Below are 20,953 nucleotides of genomic sequence, written 5' to 3' on the forward strand. Positions count from 1 at the left end.
CATTTTGTATATGTACCACATCTTTGTTATCCAATCATCTATTAAAGGACACTTTTGTTTCTTCCATATCTTGGCCGCCGTGAATAATGTTGCAAAGGAAAAAGGGGTAGACACATCTTTATGGATAAAAGTTTTCAGATTTTTGGGGTAGGTACCCAGAAGAGGAATTGATGGTCATATGGTAATTCCATTCTTAATTTTTTGAGGAACCTCCATACTGTTGTGTATAGTGGCTGTACCAATTTACATTCCCACCAGCAGTGCATGAGGGTTCCTTTTTCTCTACAACCTCTCCAACACGTGTTATTACTTGTCTTGTTGATAATAGTCATTCTAACAGGTGTGAGGTGCTATCTCGTTGTGGCTTTGATTTGCATTTCCATAATAGCTAGTGAAGTGGAGCATTTTTTCATATATATGTTGGTTGTTTGTTTGTCTTCTTGGGAGAAGTGTCTGTTCAGGTCCACTGTCCATTTTCTAATTGGGTTATTTGTTTTTCCATTGTTGAGTTGTATGAGTTCTTTATATATTTTGGATACTAGCCCCTTATTGGAGGTGTTGTTTGCAAATATCTTCTCCCATTCTGTTGGTTGCCTCTTTGTTTCATTGATGGTTTCTTTTGCTGTGCAGAAGAGTTTTAGTTTGATATACTCCCATTCATTTACTTTTGTTTTTACTTCCCTTGCCTTTGAGGTCAAGTTCATAAAATCCTCTCTCAACCCAAGGTCCATAATTTTAGTACCTAATACATTTTTTAGTGCAATTTATTGTTTCAGGTCTTATGTTTAGGTCTTTGATCCATTTTGAGTTAATTTTGGTGTATGGTCAAAGACAGCAGTCTAGTTTCATTCTTTTACACATCACATGGCTTTCCAATTTTCCCAGCACCATTTATTGAAGAGGCTTTCTTTTTTCTATTTATGTTTTTGGGTGCTTTGTCAAAAAGTATCTGCCCGTTTATATGTGGATTTATTTCTGGGATCTCAATTCTATCCATTGGTCTCTGTGTCATTTTTCTGCCAATGCCATGCTGTTTGGATATTCAAGAAAAATGTCTTTAGATTTTTTGAGTAAATTGTTCTCTGGGCAGTACGAATTTTCTCAGTTTCAACATTAATTGAAATAACATCAAAATCCAAAAATGTACAGTGATTCTAAATTAATTTTATTTTGTTTCCTCCATATCTTTTACGAAAGTGATAAAATGTTTAACACAGCCATAGTTAAACATTCTCAGTAACTTGACTGGTGACCACCAAATGTATGTTAACTTTAACATTATACGTATTATGGAAAGAAACTGGCAAAGAGAAAAAGCTAATCTTATTGAATGGCACTTCTTGACCAATGGGTTAACAATTTCTTTAATTAAGGATGTATTATAGTATTTCTTATTTTTTTAATGTTGACTGATTTTTTTGTTTCTGCAGTTTTCCTACAATTACCATTTTGATGACTTTGTTTTCATATAAATACGTGTGCAATGCTTATAGAGCTTTAGATAAAGAATAAAACACTAAGATGTAATCACGTAATCAATGCATGTATATTTTTAGAATGCCTTCAAATTTTTAAACCCATGAGCCCAAAAGTATATCTTGAAAATCTAATCAATGTATGTGACAGCATTTCACAATGGTGTCTTAAATATACCAAGACATTTTTGTGTTAGAATTTCCCACTGAAGATTTACATAATCCCTCAAAATAATTGGCTTTTTTTTGCAGGAAAACTGCTTACCTGGAAATGTTCAAGAAGTACATTTTCTCTATGGATCTATAATCATGGTTCTGCACACTCTTATGGGACTTTCACAAGACATAAGAACATCTAATTGAAAATGATTGAGTGCCCAACACATCACAGATGCACAGCCTAAATAACAGCAGTGGAGATTACCCAGAGTCAGCTTTGTGTTTCAAAAACAAAACCAAATATATTTGGTCTCATTTCCAAGATAACTGCTTGTGTGTTTCCAGAGAGTCAATGTGTGATTAAATTTCGAAGCTATAAGATGGAAGAAAAAGACCATATGTGCCTCAGAAAAGAAACCCATAAGGGAAGGACAGCACATGGATAAATCCATATTTTAAATTATATAAACTTAGAGCTAATTCCCCAATATTATATTTTTGAAAACATTGTAGAAAAAAATGACTAAATTGCCTTTAGCTTTTAATTCATTAATCGAGACAATTTTGCATCACTCTAGATATCAGAACACAAGGAAAGCAAAACATTTTAAATATCCTGCAACCATCATTATCTAAGGATGATCATTGTGAGAATATCTATGTGATAAGAAGACCCTCATTATGTTTATTCTGCCAATTGTCTTAGTGATATATTAAGCATAATATTTAACAAGAAAGAATTACTTTTGAAGAGCGTTTACGTATAACTTCTGTTTATTCTCTTTCCCCGCTAAGGCTGCCCAGTGTATCCATTGTATTGTTACTGCTTTACAGTTACAACCTAAAGTCTTAAATGTCTCAAAGATATTAATATAATTGGCTTTAAGAAAAAACAAATATATGTAATAATGGAATAATTATTATACATCTCATCATAAATCTAGGTAGAAAATATTCAGATATGTTTAGACACTCTTTAGATAATATGTAGATATTCCAACACAGGTTTGAGCTTACATAACTGGTAATTTGTTACATCTATGTGATTGAAAAATGGGCTTTCCTAGTACTTTGTGAGGACTCTCTCATTCTTGCCAACTTCTCCAGGTTATTATGAAAAATCGATATGATCAAGAACTGAAACCACTGGGTAAACAATAAAAACATAACCATCAGTGCTGTTAAATTTTTTTTAAAGGGTGTAATCCCAATTCTACCATTTATCCGCTGTGTGACTGGAAAAGGTCATATAACTTCTCCAAGACTAATTTTTCTCCTCCATAAAAATGGAAACAATTATAAGAGTCTTTGTCAACCTTTTGCAACAGGATAGTTGTGTGGTTTAAACAAGACAATAAGAATGAGTGAACTGGAAATCTACGCCAAAACAAGGTTGTATGTATCACAGACCCTGGATATTCAACCACTCATGAGCCATGACATTCACTTAGTTCTGGTAGCTTAAAGCCAACCAGATCACTTGCTTTGGCTTTCCTTCAAAACTTGCTAACCACTTAATTCCTTTCCTCCCAGCCAAACTTATCCAGGTTGTAGCCTTTTACACTCTGTAGAAGCAGAACTATCTACCACTTCCAATCCTTTCCAATTGTTTAGAAAGGCTTTCTTCCTTAACACTTTAAAGATGCTGCTCTTGTGGCTTGGAATGTTCCAGTTTCCCATTTCTAACTATATTTCATCTTACAGGGATTCATGCCTGTCTGTCTTCTGGCAGCTCATTATTACGATTTAACCTGAACTGAAACAGCCATGTTGCTCTATCAGTTCTGCTCTGACTTTAGTCTGGATTCCTTTGCTGTTCAAACATGCTTTTGAAAGTCACAGACCATCATCCTAAAAGGTGTTTATTCTACTTGGAAGCTTGAACTTCAGAGCCATGGAAGAAATATGAGATAGTAACTCACTTGTCAAGTTGTCATAGTAGCTCAATATCAGCATGCATATAAATATATAATTAAGAATTCCAACTTTAAAACTTGGTGAGATACACTATATGTAATTCTTTGACAAAACAATAATTTACCATCATCCTCATGGTTACTATTTTTTTATGAAATTACATGGAGGCAGACATTTCATATGTACTCTTTGTTAATCTTTCAAAAAATTGTTTACCAGATTTTATTTTTAATTTTAGAGAATGAAAAATACTTGATGTACAGAGTGAACCCTACGGTAAACTATGGGCTTTGGAGTGATCATGATGGGTCCATAAATAATGATGGGTCCATGAGTTTATCATCTGTGATAATTGTATCACTGTTTTGCGTCATGTGGATAGTGGGGGAGGATATGTATGTGTGGAGATGGTGCCATGCAGGAACTCTCTGTACTTTCCACTCAATTTCACAGTGAACCTAGAATTGCCCTAAAAAATAAGGTACATTAATTTAAAAAAACATATTTGGCATAGTTAAGTGACTTGTTCAAGACTACTCAGGCCACAGATATTCATAGATTTATCATTCAAACCTAATTTCATCTTTGTCTTTCCACTGTATCACCCAGCTCTTTCTGCCCCAGAGCCTGACACCTTAGGCATTGTCTTAAACAAAGACCCGATGATTAATGAGATGGCTTTATAAACATTGATGGCAGGTGAGAATCAAATATTGTACAATTAACATCTCTTTTGCATTAGGTAAATCATATGCAATTGCAATTCTTGTAGAGCAGTATTGTTTTTTCTTCAAAATTCATATTTTATCTTGTTTTGGTCTAAAATATTTCACTCTGGATGATAGCTTGCTTTCAACTCCTGGTTTGTTTTGACATTCTTTCTGTCTGTGATTGGATTACGTGACAATTAGTAAACAACGTGATTTGCAAAAAGGTACATACTCGGCTGAGTAAACTAACTTGATATAGAACTGTTTTGCCTTAATTTGAGTCTCATTTTTTGATCTCTATTATGTTAGTAGGAAAATGTATCAGTATGTTCTTCGACTTCTTAACTTCTTGATCATTTCGAAAATGGATGTGTAATTGCTGTTCTAAAACACCTCAGTACTTGTTAATGGTATGTGATCTGTCTTCTTAAAGATTAAAATCTTTCTTCTTGTACAGAATAGGGATCTATGCAATTACGTATACTAGATTAATGTCAAGAATGTAAGAAAAATTGTGGTTACCAGAAGGTAAAATAGTAAGTACAACATAAACATCGTTCTGGATACACAGAAAAATTTATCAATACCTATAATTATTTTCTTTTATAGAATAAATGCCAAATGCACATTTGACTGAAAATATCCCACTGTTTTCTGAAGTATTTTTAAAAAGCATTAAGCATTTGATTAAAATGAACAGTGATTCTTTAGTCATAGCATGGGGGTGGGGAGGGGAGCAACCCCACACCCTTTAAGGGCATAACTTTAATGTAATATAACAGCTTTTATTCCCCACCTCCCTCTCTACTTCTATAAACGGAGAAGGCTGCTGCCTGAAAGCTGTCTGGGAATTCAGCCAAAGAAAGAAGAAGGTTGCAAAAACTCTGGGGACTTGAAAGAAAAGTCGTTGGCACAAGCTTGGTTCTCACTTTAAACTAAAATTAAAACAATAGACAGACATGTACAGTAATCTCTCTTTTAAGGAAAGAATAGAATGACTCTATAGTAATGTCAAGTGGAACAATTTGGTCCTGGACCAAGTTATGCAGCTGTTCACCAGGAAAACAGCAAAACGCTTCAGTCCAAAGCAGGCAAATAAGGCATTATTGTTCATAAACAGTCACTGGGACCCTCACGTTTAGAACAAGGAAAACGACAGTAGCATACCGGACAGCAGGTGAAGAACACAAGTCACTGCACAAGTTGAGTCACACCATCATTTGTCTTATTTTGTTTATTACCGCTACGGCTAATAACCATGAATAACTCATCCTTGAGGAAATTATAAACTGGTAAGACATTGTTAATAAACAATGATCTGGTCATGGATTAAAGATATTATTTAAGTTAGCTAAAGGAATCGTAAATCCATTATCCATTCCTAATTCCCACCTGCTCATTAAAGGTGGATCAGGTAAGTGGAAAGACAATAGAAACTAAGTGTTTTGGGGGTCAGTCAGAAGCTGAGCCCCAGTGCTGCTTCTCAATGGTTCCAACATAACTAAACAGGGAATCAGGTGTAATAGCTTCAAGTAATGGAGCAGAAATAGGGCAGTAAACCAAGAAATTTGAACCTGTACATTGGGTATATGAGATATCACATTCTTCATTTATAGTCCCTCACTTTACCAGCTTTTTTGATGCCATCTTAAAACATGGACAGTCTGCATTATTTTTATTTACTTATTTTCCATTTGCAAACTCCTGTTTGATGTAAATTCCTTTTCTCTTTCCTCTTCTACTTTTCTCATTCATTTTCTGATATGGGTGATCTCCCATTATCTTTGCTTTCCCACCACCTACTAATTCCCTGATTAATCCATTTCAATTCGCCTTCTGTTCTCTGCTCTAGTGAAACTATTTTCTCTATGATCAGTTAGATTTCCTTCTGGGAAAATCCAATGATTTCTTTTCAGTTGTCCCTTGTTTTTTGTCCTATCTGCCTCATCTGGCACTGTTGGAGATATAATATAAAGAGAGGCTAGAAATTAGACTTTCTTTAAAGAAGTTAATGAACTACATTTATTGGAAATAATAGTTACTTTGGAAATGCAGAATGGTGGATTTTAAGATGATTAGGGAGGACATAAAAAACCTAGTGGTCTAAAGTCAGGAAGGAACCAAAATTAGTTATATCTTTAATGCCAATGGCCTGGCAGTCTATGAGGAAGGAAATTGGTAAGAAGGAAGATGGAAATGAAGATACAATGCAATAAAATAAGTTAATACCCATTTACTTCTGGACCATAGCATATAGAATACAACATTGGAGCCTATAAGGATAAAGATGGAATATAATGACCATTTTAGATCTCAAGGAGCTTATGAGTCAATTGCTAGAACATATTTTACTAATTAGAGGTTTTAGATATGGCTATAAACTTAAGCTAGAAATGGTCAGTTTGGTAGGAATTTGGTAAGTTTTGAGAAAGGGGATAAATATAGAAGAGTCTGATAAAAGAGGATGGCAAAAGTAAAATATATCTTGAGACTAGCTAGTTGTTCACCTTCAGTAGGTCCAACTTCAATGGTGAACATTAATGTAGGGTAGCAATAATGTTAGACTCAGCAATTGAAGTAGCAGAAAATAGGTGAAAGAATGTAAGCTTTGGGCAATGACTGAACTGAGTTTAAACCCTGACTCACCCATGTTAAATCTGGATGAATGAGGAAAATTTGTTTTATCATTGAGTTTTAGTTTTCTCTTCTGTAAAATAAGGAAACTTTCTTATTTCCTTTACCTATTTGCAAAGTGATATTAATCAGGATACTTCAAAGATAGCAGACATTTTCTATGTTCTAAACATTTTGTATTTTTAAATATAAATAAATAAATAAATAAATAAGAGATTGTTATATATTTCATTGATTTGCGGTGCAGAAGGAAGGTTATTACACTTTTAGGTCCAAGCTTATTTCTACATAGCTGAAATACAGACCCATAATAAGGCACATCTATTTAGCCATAACTCTCAGCTGATGGAAATAGACTACTTAAAAATCTAATTACATAGACCTCACAATCTAATTATTTACATAAATAAAATGGTGTTTCTACTGTTTGTTGTGGATGCGGAATCAAAGAGTAGATCATCAACGGTAATTGGATGCTATTTGAGCAAGGATATATTTATTTCCAAACATTCTGTGTGCTATATTTCTCACCATCACCTCATTTAATTAGATAAGTTGTGCACATACTCCAAAAATACACATACATATTTTGGGGCAGAACTATGAAAAGAAGGTAAAAAATGAAAATCCTTTGTTATGCCCTGATTCTGATCATGTCCCTATATGGTGACCCCCTGAAGTAATAAGGAAGAACAGAAACAAACAGAAGCAAAGAGAGAGAGAGAGAGAGAGAGAGAGAGAGAGAGAGAGAGAGAGAGAGAGAGAGAGAGAAGAGACACAGATAGAGTTGGAAAATAAGTGAAAGGAACAGGAGTGGGGATGGAAGGAAAAGTTAGGAAAGGTTCTGGTGTTAGGTACACAGAATCGGGAGTAAAGAAATTAGAATTTAAGTATGTCTAAAGCCGACAAGGTCTATTACACCTCTTTCCCTAGTTAAAGTACTGAACTTGTAGTCAAAAGCTATTATTGAAGCTTTAATATGAAAATGCACTGCCACATTTACATAGCATAGTGAAGTTGAAAACTGTTTTCCATAGGCAATTTAATCTTATCCGAAAATAAGAATTATTAAAATGAATTGCACAGGACATATGTATAAAGCTAAAACAGAAAAAAAAATGTTTTCCTTTCAAGGTTTGACATGTTTTAAATGCTTTTTTAAAAGATAGAAGAAAAATAATGCACTAATTCACAATATGCTCTTTAAACCTGTATATTTGCATCTCTAGAAAATAATTACTCAAAGAAAGCAGTTTTAAAATACCAGACTATAATAAAGAGAATTTGCTGTGTGTTAAAATGTATAATGCCATAAGATTTGGAAAATTGAAATTTCAAACTTCTCTCTTAAAATTCTTTTAGAAAAAAATCCTCGTAGAATAATATGAAATCTGCAGTTAAATAACAAATAACATTACAAATAAAATTTTAGTAATTTAACTTTATTTGCATATGCTATCCCATATAGCTATCTACAGAGAACAATTAAATACCTTTCATTAAAATTTAAACAGGAATGCAAATTAATTGAAAGCTTTTTAAAAATCACATAAATTATTTTAAGCTAGACTTAGAGTGTTACTATATTAGAATAATCAAATGGCTTTCAAATAGTCTTTGAATAATCCATATTTGGATAATCCATACAGATTTAATTTTTATATAAAAAGAAATTTTTCTGAGTTAGCTATTTATAAATGTGTTAAAAAGTATAATTTTAGAGTTGAAGTGATGTTAGACTCATATATTCCAATAATGAAATACTTTACAATTGAAAATAGTGAGCTTATGACCACCCTTTCATTCACATTACCTCCAAGCATATGACATTCACAAATTATGTTTTGTGGGAGCTTCTACATAAGAAATGTAGAGTTGATGTAGTTTACTATGAAAATGATTCCCCAAAGAACTTTAAAACTTGGTATATTTTGAAGACACGTCAATATTTTCAAAGTTTTTCATGGAAGACGTAAGTTGAGCAATATGTAACTTCTATCATCCTGATGATGTAAACAGTGAATGATTAAGCCTACACTCCTTTCAGGTTGAAGTATGTTACTGGGAGGGAGAAAAAAAAAAAAAAATCACAGCTGGAAACCTTCCCAGAAACTTCACTAGATGACAAAGTAAAAGACCAATCTTCCACAGACACTTAATGAAGACATGGTTCAGAGGGTTTTCTGTTCTAGAGATCACATTGCCCACCAAAGACAGACAAAAACAGTGGATTTGTGCAGTTAAAGCCTACAATCAAAGCAGAATAAAAAAATGAAAATCTTCATTGCTCATTAAATCACTTACAGTGGTTTTCCTTTGGATTCACAAGTCAAAATTAAAGGCTGTCCTTCTTGTGGAAAAGGAGTGGATGGTATAATCTTGACTGATGGTGTATCTAGAAATAAATGGAAAGGCCATTAAACACATATAAAACTACATATTTAATAATATCTAATAGCGCTGTGGGTCCATGCTATTTCTTATAATGGTGTCTACTTATAGAAATGTCTTAGGTTTGGTGAAGCAGAGTACGTAATTTTAAGAAGCTACCATCCCGTCCCTGAAAAGCTAACAAAAATATCTGAGTATCTTATGAGCACCACTATTGTATTATTTCTGAAATCTGAATATAAAAGTGAAATTGCAAAAAGTGTTTCAGATGAATATCAAGCATTTCATACAGTTGTTTCTTCAACTATTTATAGATGGCGATGGATACTATTATTATGGACCAAATGCATTCATGTGCATTTGAATCACAACACTTTCACTGTTGCAGGAATATCAGACACTCCGAAGAGGGAACCCACAAAGAATCAAGATCAGCTACTGTCTCGCAAGCCTTATGCAGTCTTTTAGAAAACGCAGTAATGCAGCGCTTAGCACATGCTGCTTGCTCTAACGCAGAGTTAGTGAATCATTTGAAATACTTATTCAGAATATTAAATATTTAGTTATTTTGTTATATATGCTACAACATAATTGTTATAAAATCATTTACTTCTGTTTAGCAATAAAATCATCCCTAGAGGAAAAAGATTCAAGAATACTTTAAGACATTTTTATTTATAACTTTATGCCATAAAATACTCATTAATAAACACAAGTATGCATATTTCATAGAAGAAAAAAGGAATTAAGCTAAAGAAAAGAGATGGTGTAAATTAAACATTCTCATTTCTTTATGAGCCTCGGCCCTTCCTGCATTGCATGTCCACTGCTGTGTCCCACAGTCATCACAGAATTGGCACCCTTCTTATCTCCACAATAAACACAATAGGCTCTGAGCTCTTCTGTTAGCCACAATTATTCTCATCCTTCCCTTAGTTGTGATGGGAGAATTGAACTACCCTGGGGTTAGGTTATATTCACGCCCAGACTTTGAAGCCAATTAAATAAGTATCAATCAACTGTAAATTTTAGGTTAGTTATCTTATTTCAGGAAAATATTATTCAAATTTCTTACATATAGAACAATAACCTATGATCCTGTGGAATAATTTATGTCATACTTATAAATTATTTATACTTTTCAAATGCATTCTTTCTCAATCCTTTAAACAAGAAAATACATTCAAGATAATCAAAAACAATATCCAAGTTACAAATAAGCATTCCATATACATCGTAGTAAATAATTACAGTGTAATATTACCCAGGAAGAAAAATTAATTTAAAGAAATATAACTCATGTTCATCATATTTTTAACTAGTAGAAGAAATAATTTAATAAAGGATTGAAATACACTTCACTAGTTTTTTTCTATTATCATTATCATAGTTATTTATAGGATAATCATATAATTTTTGCCTTCAAAGCAGAACATTTTTTAAAGTGAAGGGAAAATATTAATAATTATGCAGGGTAACAGGTGTGAACCAGAATGATTCTGGGCAAAACGAGGTTATAGTCTTTTGAAATTTGACCATACGTAGATACAGCAAAATTTAATTTTCTCCTGACATATAAAAGAAAGCTCCCTATCCAGAGAAAACCATGGCAAAGGAAGATTAGAAAAGTGGCATTCTGGGAAAGATTTGTGTTCATTTATGTGTCTGTGATGGTTAATTTTATGTGTCAACTTGACTGCACCATGGGATGTCAAAGTTTCGCACAAGCATATACACCATAGAAATATATTCATTTATCCACAAATAATTTTTTAGAACTTACTAGCAAACAAAATATGGAGATATTTTCAAAGCATACTATTTCCTCTCTAAGGCATTTGTAGGAAAAATATTCTTAGCGTCCATCTTTAAAACATGAAAACACTTTTTTCTTAAGTATTACTTCTTTTACTTATCTGACAAATTCAGAAATAAGCACAATTACTATCAAGAGATAGATTAATAGACAAAGATTGTTCTTTTATATTCAACATTTTAAAACTTTATGAGTTTAGAAAGTAAGGACACCTCCTGTTCTATTTGAATGATTCAGGATTTTAATCAAAATGAAAATATCAATCCAGTGGAATGGATTTTCTGTATCCTTAACAACTATTAAAAAAAAAAAAAATCTGTGATGAAGCTACTATTAAATCATCCGATGGACAATTTTGAAAGCATAAGCTCTTAAAACATTTAGTATCAGTAATTCAACAACATTTTTCCATCACTAAAAGTTTTGTAGGTGAATATAAAGAATTTCTAAATAAAATGCTTTAATAAACAAAATGAATCAAAACAAAAAATCTTTACCCCTTCTGTAATCAAAGAAATACAACAGAAATTTAAGGTTATACAAAAGTAACATTTAACTTGTTATAGATGATAGCCAAATTGATACATAAGAGAAGCAACTATAAACTAACATATAATAATATTAGTTTACTGTATTATTCTATATTGTTTAATATATTGAGTGAACAAAGATGGCTTTAATGTAATTTAATGTAAAGCAGTGGGTATTTATTTACATTGCGTATGACATTATGCAGATCTTTGGTTAAAAGAAAAATGCTGTTTTGATAATTTGGTTTGTCCACAAAAAGTATTTTGTATGACTTCTCCTAAAAGATTCATTTAATAAACATTTATATTGTTCCTAAAACAAGCAAGGCACAGTCCTGTTACCCATTTCTCTTTATTGTTTCACTAGAACTGTAACATTATAACATTATAACATTTATACATTGTAACATTCACACTGTAACACCTAAGGCTCAGGTATTTTCATAAATGGTGTCAACTGAATGTTTCTTCTATGATAAAGAAAGCTAGCTCACCAGAGCAGAGATGAACTCTATCCTCTGTCTTGGAATAATTCTTGGACTTGAATTAAACAATTGTAGAATAAATGAATGAGTAATGGCTTTTTGTAACTTATTCTAACTACTGCTTAGGACCACTAGTGTGTATAAAATCAAATGTATTTCTCATAGCTATCTTCTAATAATAGTAAACATCGAACAAATATTTGATAAAAATAGAAATTATTGTAAATGCTTTATATGCATTATCTCATCAAATTCTTTTATAAAGCACTCAAAGAAGGTTCTGTTGTTGACCTATTGTGAAGAACATGAACCCAGGCTCAGAGAAGTGATTTATCCCAGTTACACAATCATAAATCACCCTAGGCAGTTTGATCTTCTCTCTGATCTTAATCACACCTCAGTAAGTTGGTGTTTCCTCTTCTCTCTTAAACTACATTGGGGATTGGTGCTTTGTGTAATATGTTCTGTGTCCTCTATTCTTCAAAATCAATTCTCTCCATCTGGATGAATTGGAACCAGGCCCAAGACTTGCCTTTTGTTCTATGTGATCTGTATGTTGTAAAACCTATCTGGCAATGATAACTGAATTGTATGTGTAATCATCTTCTAGTCTATCTGTCTGTCTTGTCTGTCTCTCTTAACTCTCTCTCATCTTCCCCTCACATATTTTTCCTCTTTGACAGATGAAAATATTACTTTGGGTGGAGGTGATTAAAAGGTATGAACTTCCAGTTATAAGATTAGTAAATTCTGGGTTTGTAGAGTACAGCGTGGCGACTATAGTTAATAATGCCACATTGTAGTTAATAATGCCACATTGTATATTTGAAAGTTGCTAAGAGAGTAGATCTTTAAAATTCTCATCTCGTCACACACAAAAAAATTATAACTACTGTGTGAAGTAATGGATTTTATGAACATTGTGGTAATCATTTTGCAGTGTACCCCTATATTAAATTATTATGTGGTACACCTTAAACTAATACAAGGTAATATGTCAATTATAGTTCAATAAAACTGAAAGTACATTTCAAAATAAAATATAATCCTTTATCTTATTAATTACAGTATATCCTTCTCATCCACATAAACTCTCACCATGAATAACGTTAAGATATCCCTATGGCAAATCTTTACCAAGGGAAATTAAGAATTTTTTAAGTATGTTGCATATGAAAAAGTTGTGATCCTTTGCCTTACAGCAATCTTATCGCATAAAGGTTTCTGAAGAAGAAAATTTATCGTTCATAAAGTTTTCTTGGTACTTGCATTAATACTAAAGAATATCATGTACCAACTCACTTTTGCAAAGCCACTTTAGAGTTTATTCTAAATAGTGGTTCTCAACTGGGGACCGTTTGCCTCCCAAGGACATTCGACAGTATCTGGAGACATTTTTGGTTGTTACTGGGTGTGTGTGTGGGGGGAGAGGTAGAGGGAACACCACTGGCATTTAGTGGGTAGAGGCCAGGAATGGTGCTAAACATCCTGCAATGCATAAGACAGCCTCTACATGCCAAAGAATGATCTGGCCCAAAAAGTCAATAGTGCCCTCTTCTGGAATATTTACATCTATTCTATTCATTACCTATATATCTCTTTCTTGTTACAATGAATTGGGGACTGTTAGAGAACTGTGAAATTGTGGGCGTTTCTACGGGATGCTTGGTCTCTTTTCATATCTTAGTTTATTGCTGTAATGAAGGAAATGGTGAATGCTCTGAGTCAGGCCATTATGATACTTTTCCTGAAAAAAAAAAGCTATGAACCAAACTCGACCTGCATCTCCAGGTCTACCGCTTTTTATTAGGAGTAGTGGGTTTATGTGCCAAGAGTTAAGCAGAATCATTTCAGGTACAGCACTAGCTGATGTTCATTTCCTCTGTGTAAGACCGACTTTTTCTGAAATGTCCAACTTAGTTTTCCTGTTTGTAATTTTGCAGGAACTCCAAACTCACTTTCCTTTTAACTCACAGCATTATTTTCATAATGCTCAAAACCATCAGGTACTTTTCCTTCAACAGCCTATTAAATTCCTTTTAATTCTAGCAAAACATTACTTTTGTGGCAATCATTTATTCAACAAATACGTTTAAATTAGTGTGTGTACAAGACATATTATGACTACGATTCAAGTGCTATACATCCACAAATATAAAATAGTAACCCACAGGAATTTTGTCCCAATATGAAGATAAATCATGAATCATTCAAAATAACGCAAAGATTAAAAATGAAAGCAAAGTAGTACTATGATGACGTATTATGGGGGTTATTTAGGAAGTAATTTTACATACTTGTCAGAAACCAAGAAAGTTACCTAGAGAAGGGGCACTTAAAACAACTCATAGAATATATAGTATCTGAACTGGCAGAATTTTTCTAGAGGGTAAGAAAGAGGAGGGAACACAGGAAGAGAGCTGAACAAAGAGTTGATGTAGAGAAGAATGTGGGGTATTTAGGAGGCATCTAGCAATACTGTAAAGTGTCGGGCACCTTATCTTAAAAGGATGCTGACAGCAGCATTATAGGGGGCTATATTTTCAAAGCCTTGAATGTCAGGCTGAAGAATTTGAACATTAAGTTAAAGGCAATAAGAAATCATTTTAAGTTTTTGATCAAGTAGTATTGGGCTCAGAATCAAGTTTTACAATGATATTTGGCAGTGTGTAAAACTGAAGGAAACAATTAAAAACAAAATGTTTCTATTACAAAATGGAGCCTCAAGAAGATCTTAAGAAGAAGAAAAGGTAGCAGTAAAAAATATAGATAATAAATTCTTCAATATCTTTGTTTATATTCTAAGTTGTACATTTCTATAATTGTGGGCTGAATAGTATATTTTGAATGCATTTTCTCTATATTCTATTTATTTCCTTAATTATATTTTAGTTTAAGGGTGGTAGATGAAGGTAAAGGGGATCAAATATATGGTGATGGAAAGAGAATGACTCTGGGTGGTGAACACACAATATGATATATAGATGATATATTACAGAATTGTACACCTGAAATTGATATGTTTATTAATAATTGTCACCCCAATAAACTTTAATTAAAACATATTTTATTCTAATTATGAGAATAATTAAAATTTAGAGAAAAGGGATTTATAATTTTGAAAATTTATGATAATTAAAACAATGAAATAAATTGAGAAATTTATCAAATGAGATTCTCCTGTACTAATGGCCTGATGCGGTGATGTAAAAAACTTTTTGATTTGCTATTGCTGATAGAATTAGTTGTGCTTTAAAGAGAAATTCAACCAGTTGATAGCTTTAACACTAGAAATGGATTGCTTAGAAAAAGGCCTTAGGAAGATCATTTGTCAAATGTCATCATTAGATAGAACATTTTGACACTTCTGAAAGCTCATTTAAAAAAAAATGTTTTCACATCATCATTTAAAGGACAAAATGAGAAATCAGAATTCATTATTGTTTGTAAACATTTGCAAGCTGTTTATGTTTTTTGATGCTATTTTAAAGAAATGTATCAAAGGCACCATGAAACAGATTCATCATGGGCATACAAAAAGAAATAGCGAACAATGAAATGAACACATTAATACAAAGTTGTTTTACATTTTATAAATCGGCCCTGGGATGGCCTAAGCAGTCAGTGTTCATTTAACAAACATGCGACAATAGACAATGCATAGATTCAGTCAAATGTGAGGACAATAGACAACTGTACAACTTGGTGTGGAAGTTATTATCTCATTTCCTGATTGTTAGTCATTGAGTCAACTCTCAGGTTTTTTTTTCATTTCATACATTATCTAATCTTTAAAATATCCCCTTACATATCATTTTGGTAAATTTGATAGAGGCCAAAATCATCATCATCATCGCCATAATAATAACAAATATAATTACAATAATAATCCTTAAATTTAGAGGTATATTTTGAAATATATTTAAATGAGACAAATCAAATTAAAAAGTAATTGCATAGTTATTGTGGATAGTTTCCATGAAGTTTCTCCTTTAGGTTGAGTACATTTTATTTGTAGCTTTTATTAATGGAAAGAAAAAAAAAATAATTATTTTCCTGACAACATCAAATTTAAGTTTGATTTCGATCAGTGATCATGAATAGTATATGTCCTAGGAAAAGTTACAAAGAAAGTAATCTCTCTATATTCTTTTTATCTATTTCACAGGTTCCCTGTTTTTATTCTCAAGCTTTTCCATTCTCCTTCATGATGTATAGAACTTACAGAAAGTATTTGCTAAAGTTCTTTGCATCCATAAGGAATTATTGGTTACTGAAAATAAGAATAATAGAAACCTAAGCACTTCTAATGATTACCTGATTAAATCCTTTACAAAAAAATATGAACTTTGTACATTTTCCAGATGAAGAAATTGAGGATTAAAGAGATTAGCATGAAGTCGTAAAGATGAGCTTGGATTCCAGCCTACCCTTATCTGACTGCTAATCTTGAACTTTAAAAAATGCAATGTTGATTTTTAAGGTCACACTGTAGTCAAAATATATTCTGTTAAAAAGTTTATATTTCACCGATGAGATTGTGAACCTGTATTTGGAGACCAAACACTGTGGTCTTATAAAAGCATGGCCCATCCCTCCACGGGCACAGCTTCCATTCTACCTAAAAGAATCGATGGACTTCAATCACCACCCACCAGTGTCAGCATCCTCTACTTGAACCAAAAAGTAAATCACAAATTACAACAAAATCATAGACATCACTAAAGAATACTGAAAAGGCATTTTGGAGGGCAGAATAAAACTTTCTGTAGTGCTGTAATAATCGCTTGGATCACTAGCCTTATTCTTAAAAAAATATAAATAAAACATTCCCTTCTCTAAAGAAATTCAAGGTTAACCCTTAGTATAATATTAGAATCCAAAGGACTCCATTTTAGTTCTTGAGTTTCTTTTTGAAGCCGTGTGATTTTTCAAAAATATATTTCATGATTCAATTCTTTCTTACATGTTCTCCAAAAAACAAAGAGAACTCTTGCTTTTAAATCATCCTACCTTGAAATTATGATATGGAAACACTGGATTCTTTTATGAATCTAAGCTACATTATGAAATTATAGTCATGTTATAGTTCTTATACTATGAAAAATCTTGCTACTTCAGCATTCTATGAATTACTTCACCATTCACTCATCCTTAACTCATCAATTATCTCCAACTAAAAGAAATGACATAATAAGAAATGGAAGTATGATGAAATCATCTAGAGTGGTTGTGTCCAATATGGTAAAAACTAGTCACATGTGGCTATTTAAATGTAAATGCAAACCAATTAAAATTAAATAAAATTGAAATTTCAATTCCTTAGTTATACGATCCACATTTTGAGTGCTGAATAGCCATGTGTAGCTAGCTACTGGCTACCATTTTAGGACCGATATAGAATATTTCAATCATCACAGAAAGTTCTATTAGACAGTGCAGATATGGAAGTGCTATCTGCAAGAGTGATAGATGGATTATATATAAAATGTACCTTACAACACACACACACACACACACACACACACACACACACACACACACACAGACTTAAAATTTCGGTTCTTATTTGTCCATATTGGCAGTTCAATGCCATGGCATTAAACGCATGCCCAGAACACTCATTCTGAAAAAATGTTCCAATCCGTGTCTCGTATTTTTCATTTTCAATAACAGTTGACTTTTTCTGTAATTTTGTGAATGCCACATATAGAAAATGAATGTTCAGTTATTTTCTTCTTTTCTGTATTTTGTGCATAGTTCTTTGTTAGTGAAGATGCATTGTTCTTACTGGGAATTAAATAAAATCTGACTCATACAATCTAAAAATTAAATCAGGCACATAAAAAGTTATTGTTTCTAAGAGATCTGTAAATAAACAGGGAGATGAATGAGAATTTCCATCTCTAAAAAGAGAGGCTTTTTCCACTGCTCAGGTGCAAAGTATGCAATTACCTATTATGTGAAATTTACAGGCATCTGTGGTTCACAACGAAAAGTCTACTGTACATTTTCTTAAATTTCAAATGTAAAGCAATTCTCTTCCATAATAGTGGCAGTAACACTTATGATTAATATTTTATAAGGGAAAATGAATGTTGCTGTGATATATTTTTAGGCTGAGTCCTTCTACATTGTACATCACAGGGTTACAGAGTTAAAACATTTTGCCCTAGAAATGTAATTCCTCCTGCTATTTTTTTTTCTTTATGCTCCTTGACACTATATGCTAAATACTTGGTTTTTATTTCTCATCAAACTTGCCTTCCCACAATAACACAGGATTATTTCAGGTGCAGTTACAACTTTCCATTACTGTAGGGATATATATTTACTCTTATCACTCACCACAGAGAACAATGGCATCTTTTCTGCTCTGGGGTTCCAAATGCTAAATGTTTCTCTATTTGGGCTGGACTTTGCAATTATTTATAGAAACGTTGTAAAACAATGTTGAAATCTTAAATTTACCTCCCATAAATTCTATACTAACCACCTTTTTCCTTTTCCAATTCTTTCTATTTCCTTCCACTTGCATCAATGGAAATTTCCACAACGCGTATGTTGCAAATGAGCACCTGAGGGGAACCATGATCCACTGTCTCTGGAAACAACCACTGAGAGCTTTTGTCATTATTCTTTGGTGATCATGGAGACCATACCCAGTTTGCTCAGTTTGCTCTAATTTTGATGCAGGCTGTTGCTAAATGTCCTCTCTCTACTCTCCACTCCTCATTTCATCTCTGGGGAATGTTCTGCATCCCTAAAGATACATTCAGCATTATCATCAGTTAGTTTTAATTAACTTCACATACTTGAATGATGGTATGCTGGATGTTAGGAAAAATAATTTAAATAGATCTGGTCTCTGCCTTCTAGCCACTTACACATTAAACCATGATAGAATGAGTTGTTATTTTTAATTGGCCAGCAAGTATAACATTTTTTATGGAAAACTTTCTAAAAAATTAGGCAATTCAATTGCCTTCCTCCACAAAGTTTGCTTAATAATGCATACTGAAATATGGTGAGCAGCTAAAAATGCCCAGGATGGGTATGCAGAATAGTTCCATTTTGGGCTCCCAAGAAAGTGAAAATCTTTGGCAGCTGACAATTGGCATTGACAGCTAAGCTGAAATATTTTCAACAAACATAAGCAATTCTCTAGAATCTAAACAATAATCACATGAAGCCATTCTGTGGCTGTGGAGTGGGATATGACAATGGGACGTCTATTCCATAACCTGGTCTGAAGTAAGACGGGGCGACCAGGACACTCAGCAACCATGTAAATCAGCATCATTAACCACTGCATCCTTATAACAGCAAACCTAGTTCTGCTTTAATAGTGTTGCTTTCTAGGTAAACATTACCAATATACCCATTACTAGATGGACTCCAATTTTGACAGCATCCAATCCAGAACCCGATTTAGACTATTCAAAATGTAATGAGGTATTTTACAGGACCGGTACTTAGGCCCAAATATTATATCAAGTCTCCCCTAACACCTTCTTACCTACACTCAGAAATTCATCTGGTATGCCATCAACTTTGCCACAGCACACTAAATAAACCTAATTGTTCTATACTAATGGTAGGCGTTTGATGCTCTTTGGCTGGTGATCTTCAACATTCCTTAGGGCATAATTGTTATTATTTTCTTTTACTGTATGGTGACAATTACAGTCATCAAATATTACTTTTAAACAGTCTTACTTGGCTTTACACGTAAGTGAAAAAAACATTTAAATTATGATGCCGATGATCTGGAATCTCTCAACATACCAAGTTATGTAACTTTCCATATTTTGAAAGATATGTCAATGAAATAAGAAGAGATAGAATAGGGAAGGGCCTGTAGACTGAATGTTTTTGTCCCCCTCCCCCGAACCCATATGTTGAAACCTAATCCCCCATGTGATATTAGGAAGTAGGGCCTTTGGAAGGTCGTGACCGAGATTAGTGCCCTTACAAGAGAGAGCCCACAGAGCCCCTGAGCCCCTTCGGCCATGTGTGGACACAGATTGAACACAGCCATCTGTGAACCAGAAAGCAGGTCCTCCCCAGACACTGAATGCACTTGAACCTTGATCTTGGACTTCCAGACTCCCACAACTGAGAAAAATAAATTTCTGTTGTTTATAAGCCACCCATCCCATGGTTTTGTTATAGGAGCCTAGACTGCCTAAGAAGGCAATTGATATTTATTGAAATTTTTACTGAATGCCATGAGCTTGACTTGAGTTGTCTAGTTTGCTCCTCACAGAAATGAATTCTCTAGCTTATATTCAAAGCTTAACCAATTGCAATAATTGTCCAAGGTCTCACTGCAAATGAATGTTTAAATTTGGAGATAATCTCAGTTGGGGCTAAAACATATGCATGTTTCTGAATCTACTTCAATGAGAACAGGAGCAAAATTAATCAAACTAATGTAATACAATTGAAAGTAGTTAAAATTATAATAATTTCAAAAACTAATAAAAAATTAAATCAGAATAAGCAATAATTGAAAATCATAGACATTTTCTCTATCAAAAATAATAAAAAATGTCTAGTTCCCCTGGCACTGCATCTTTTCTCATAGTACCCTCTCTACTTTTCCCATAGTCCACTACACTCTGGACTCACTGATATCTTTGCTGTTCCTAGAAACATAAAGACAATAAGGCATGCTATAACTCAGGGCCTTTATACTTGCTCTTCTCTCTCTCTCTCTGTGTGTATGTGTATATATAATATTGCACCTATATATTATAACACACATGCACACACACACACACACACACACACACACACACACACACATACACTCATTTCCCTTGACTCCCCC

General features: G+C 33.1%; 1 protein-coding gene across 3 annotated transcripts in view; it reads right to left on the reverse strand.

Annotated features, from left to right (window-relative positions):
* CADM2 (cell adhesion molecule 2) overlaps positions 1-20,953 on the reverse strand; it is a 1,070,118-nt gene that overhangs the window by 111,221 nt on the left and 937,944 nt on the right. For all 3 annotated transcript variants that reach the window (XM_074333327.2, XM_074333317.2, XM_019745437.3), the window contains one exon: positions 9,200-9,290. In XM_074333327.2, coding sequence (XP_074189428.1) covers positions 9,200-9,290 — 91 coding nt within the window. The remainder of the gene's footprint in view (positions 1-9,199; positions 9,291-20,953) is intronic.

This window comes from Rhinolophus sinicus, chromosome 17, assembly GCF_057876585.1.
Source record: "Rhinolophus sinicus isolate RSI-liver-muscle chromosome 17, RSI-T2T, whole genome shotgun sequence".
NCBI classification, from domain to species: Eukaryota; Metazoa; Chordata; class Mammalia; order Chiroptera; family Rhinolophidae; genus Rhinolophus; species Rhinolophus sinicus.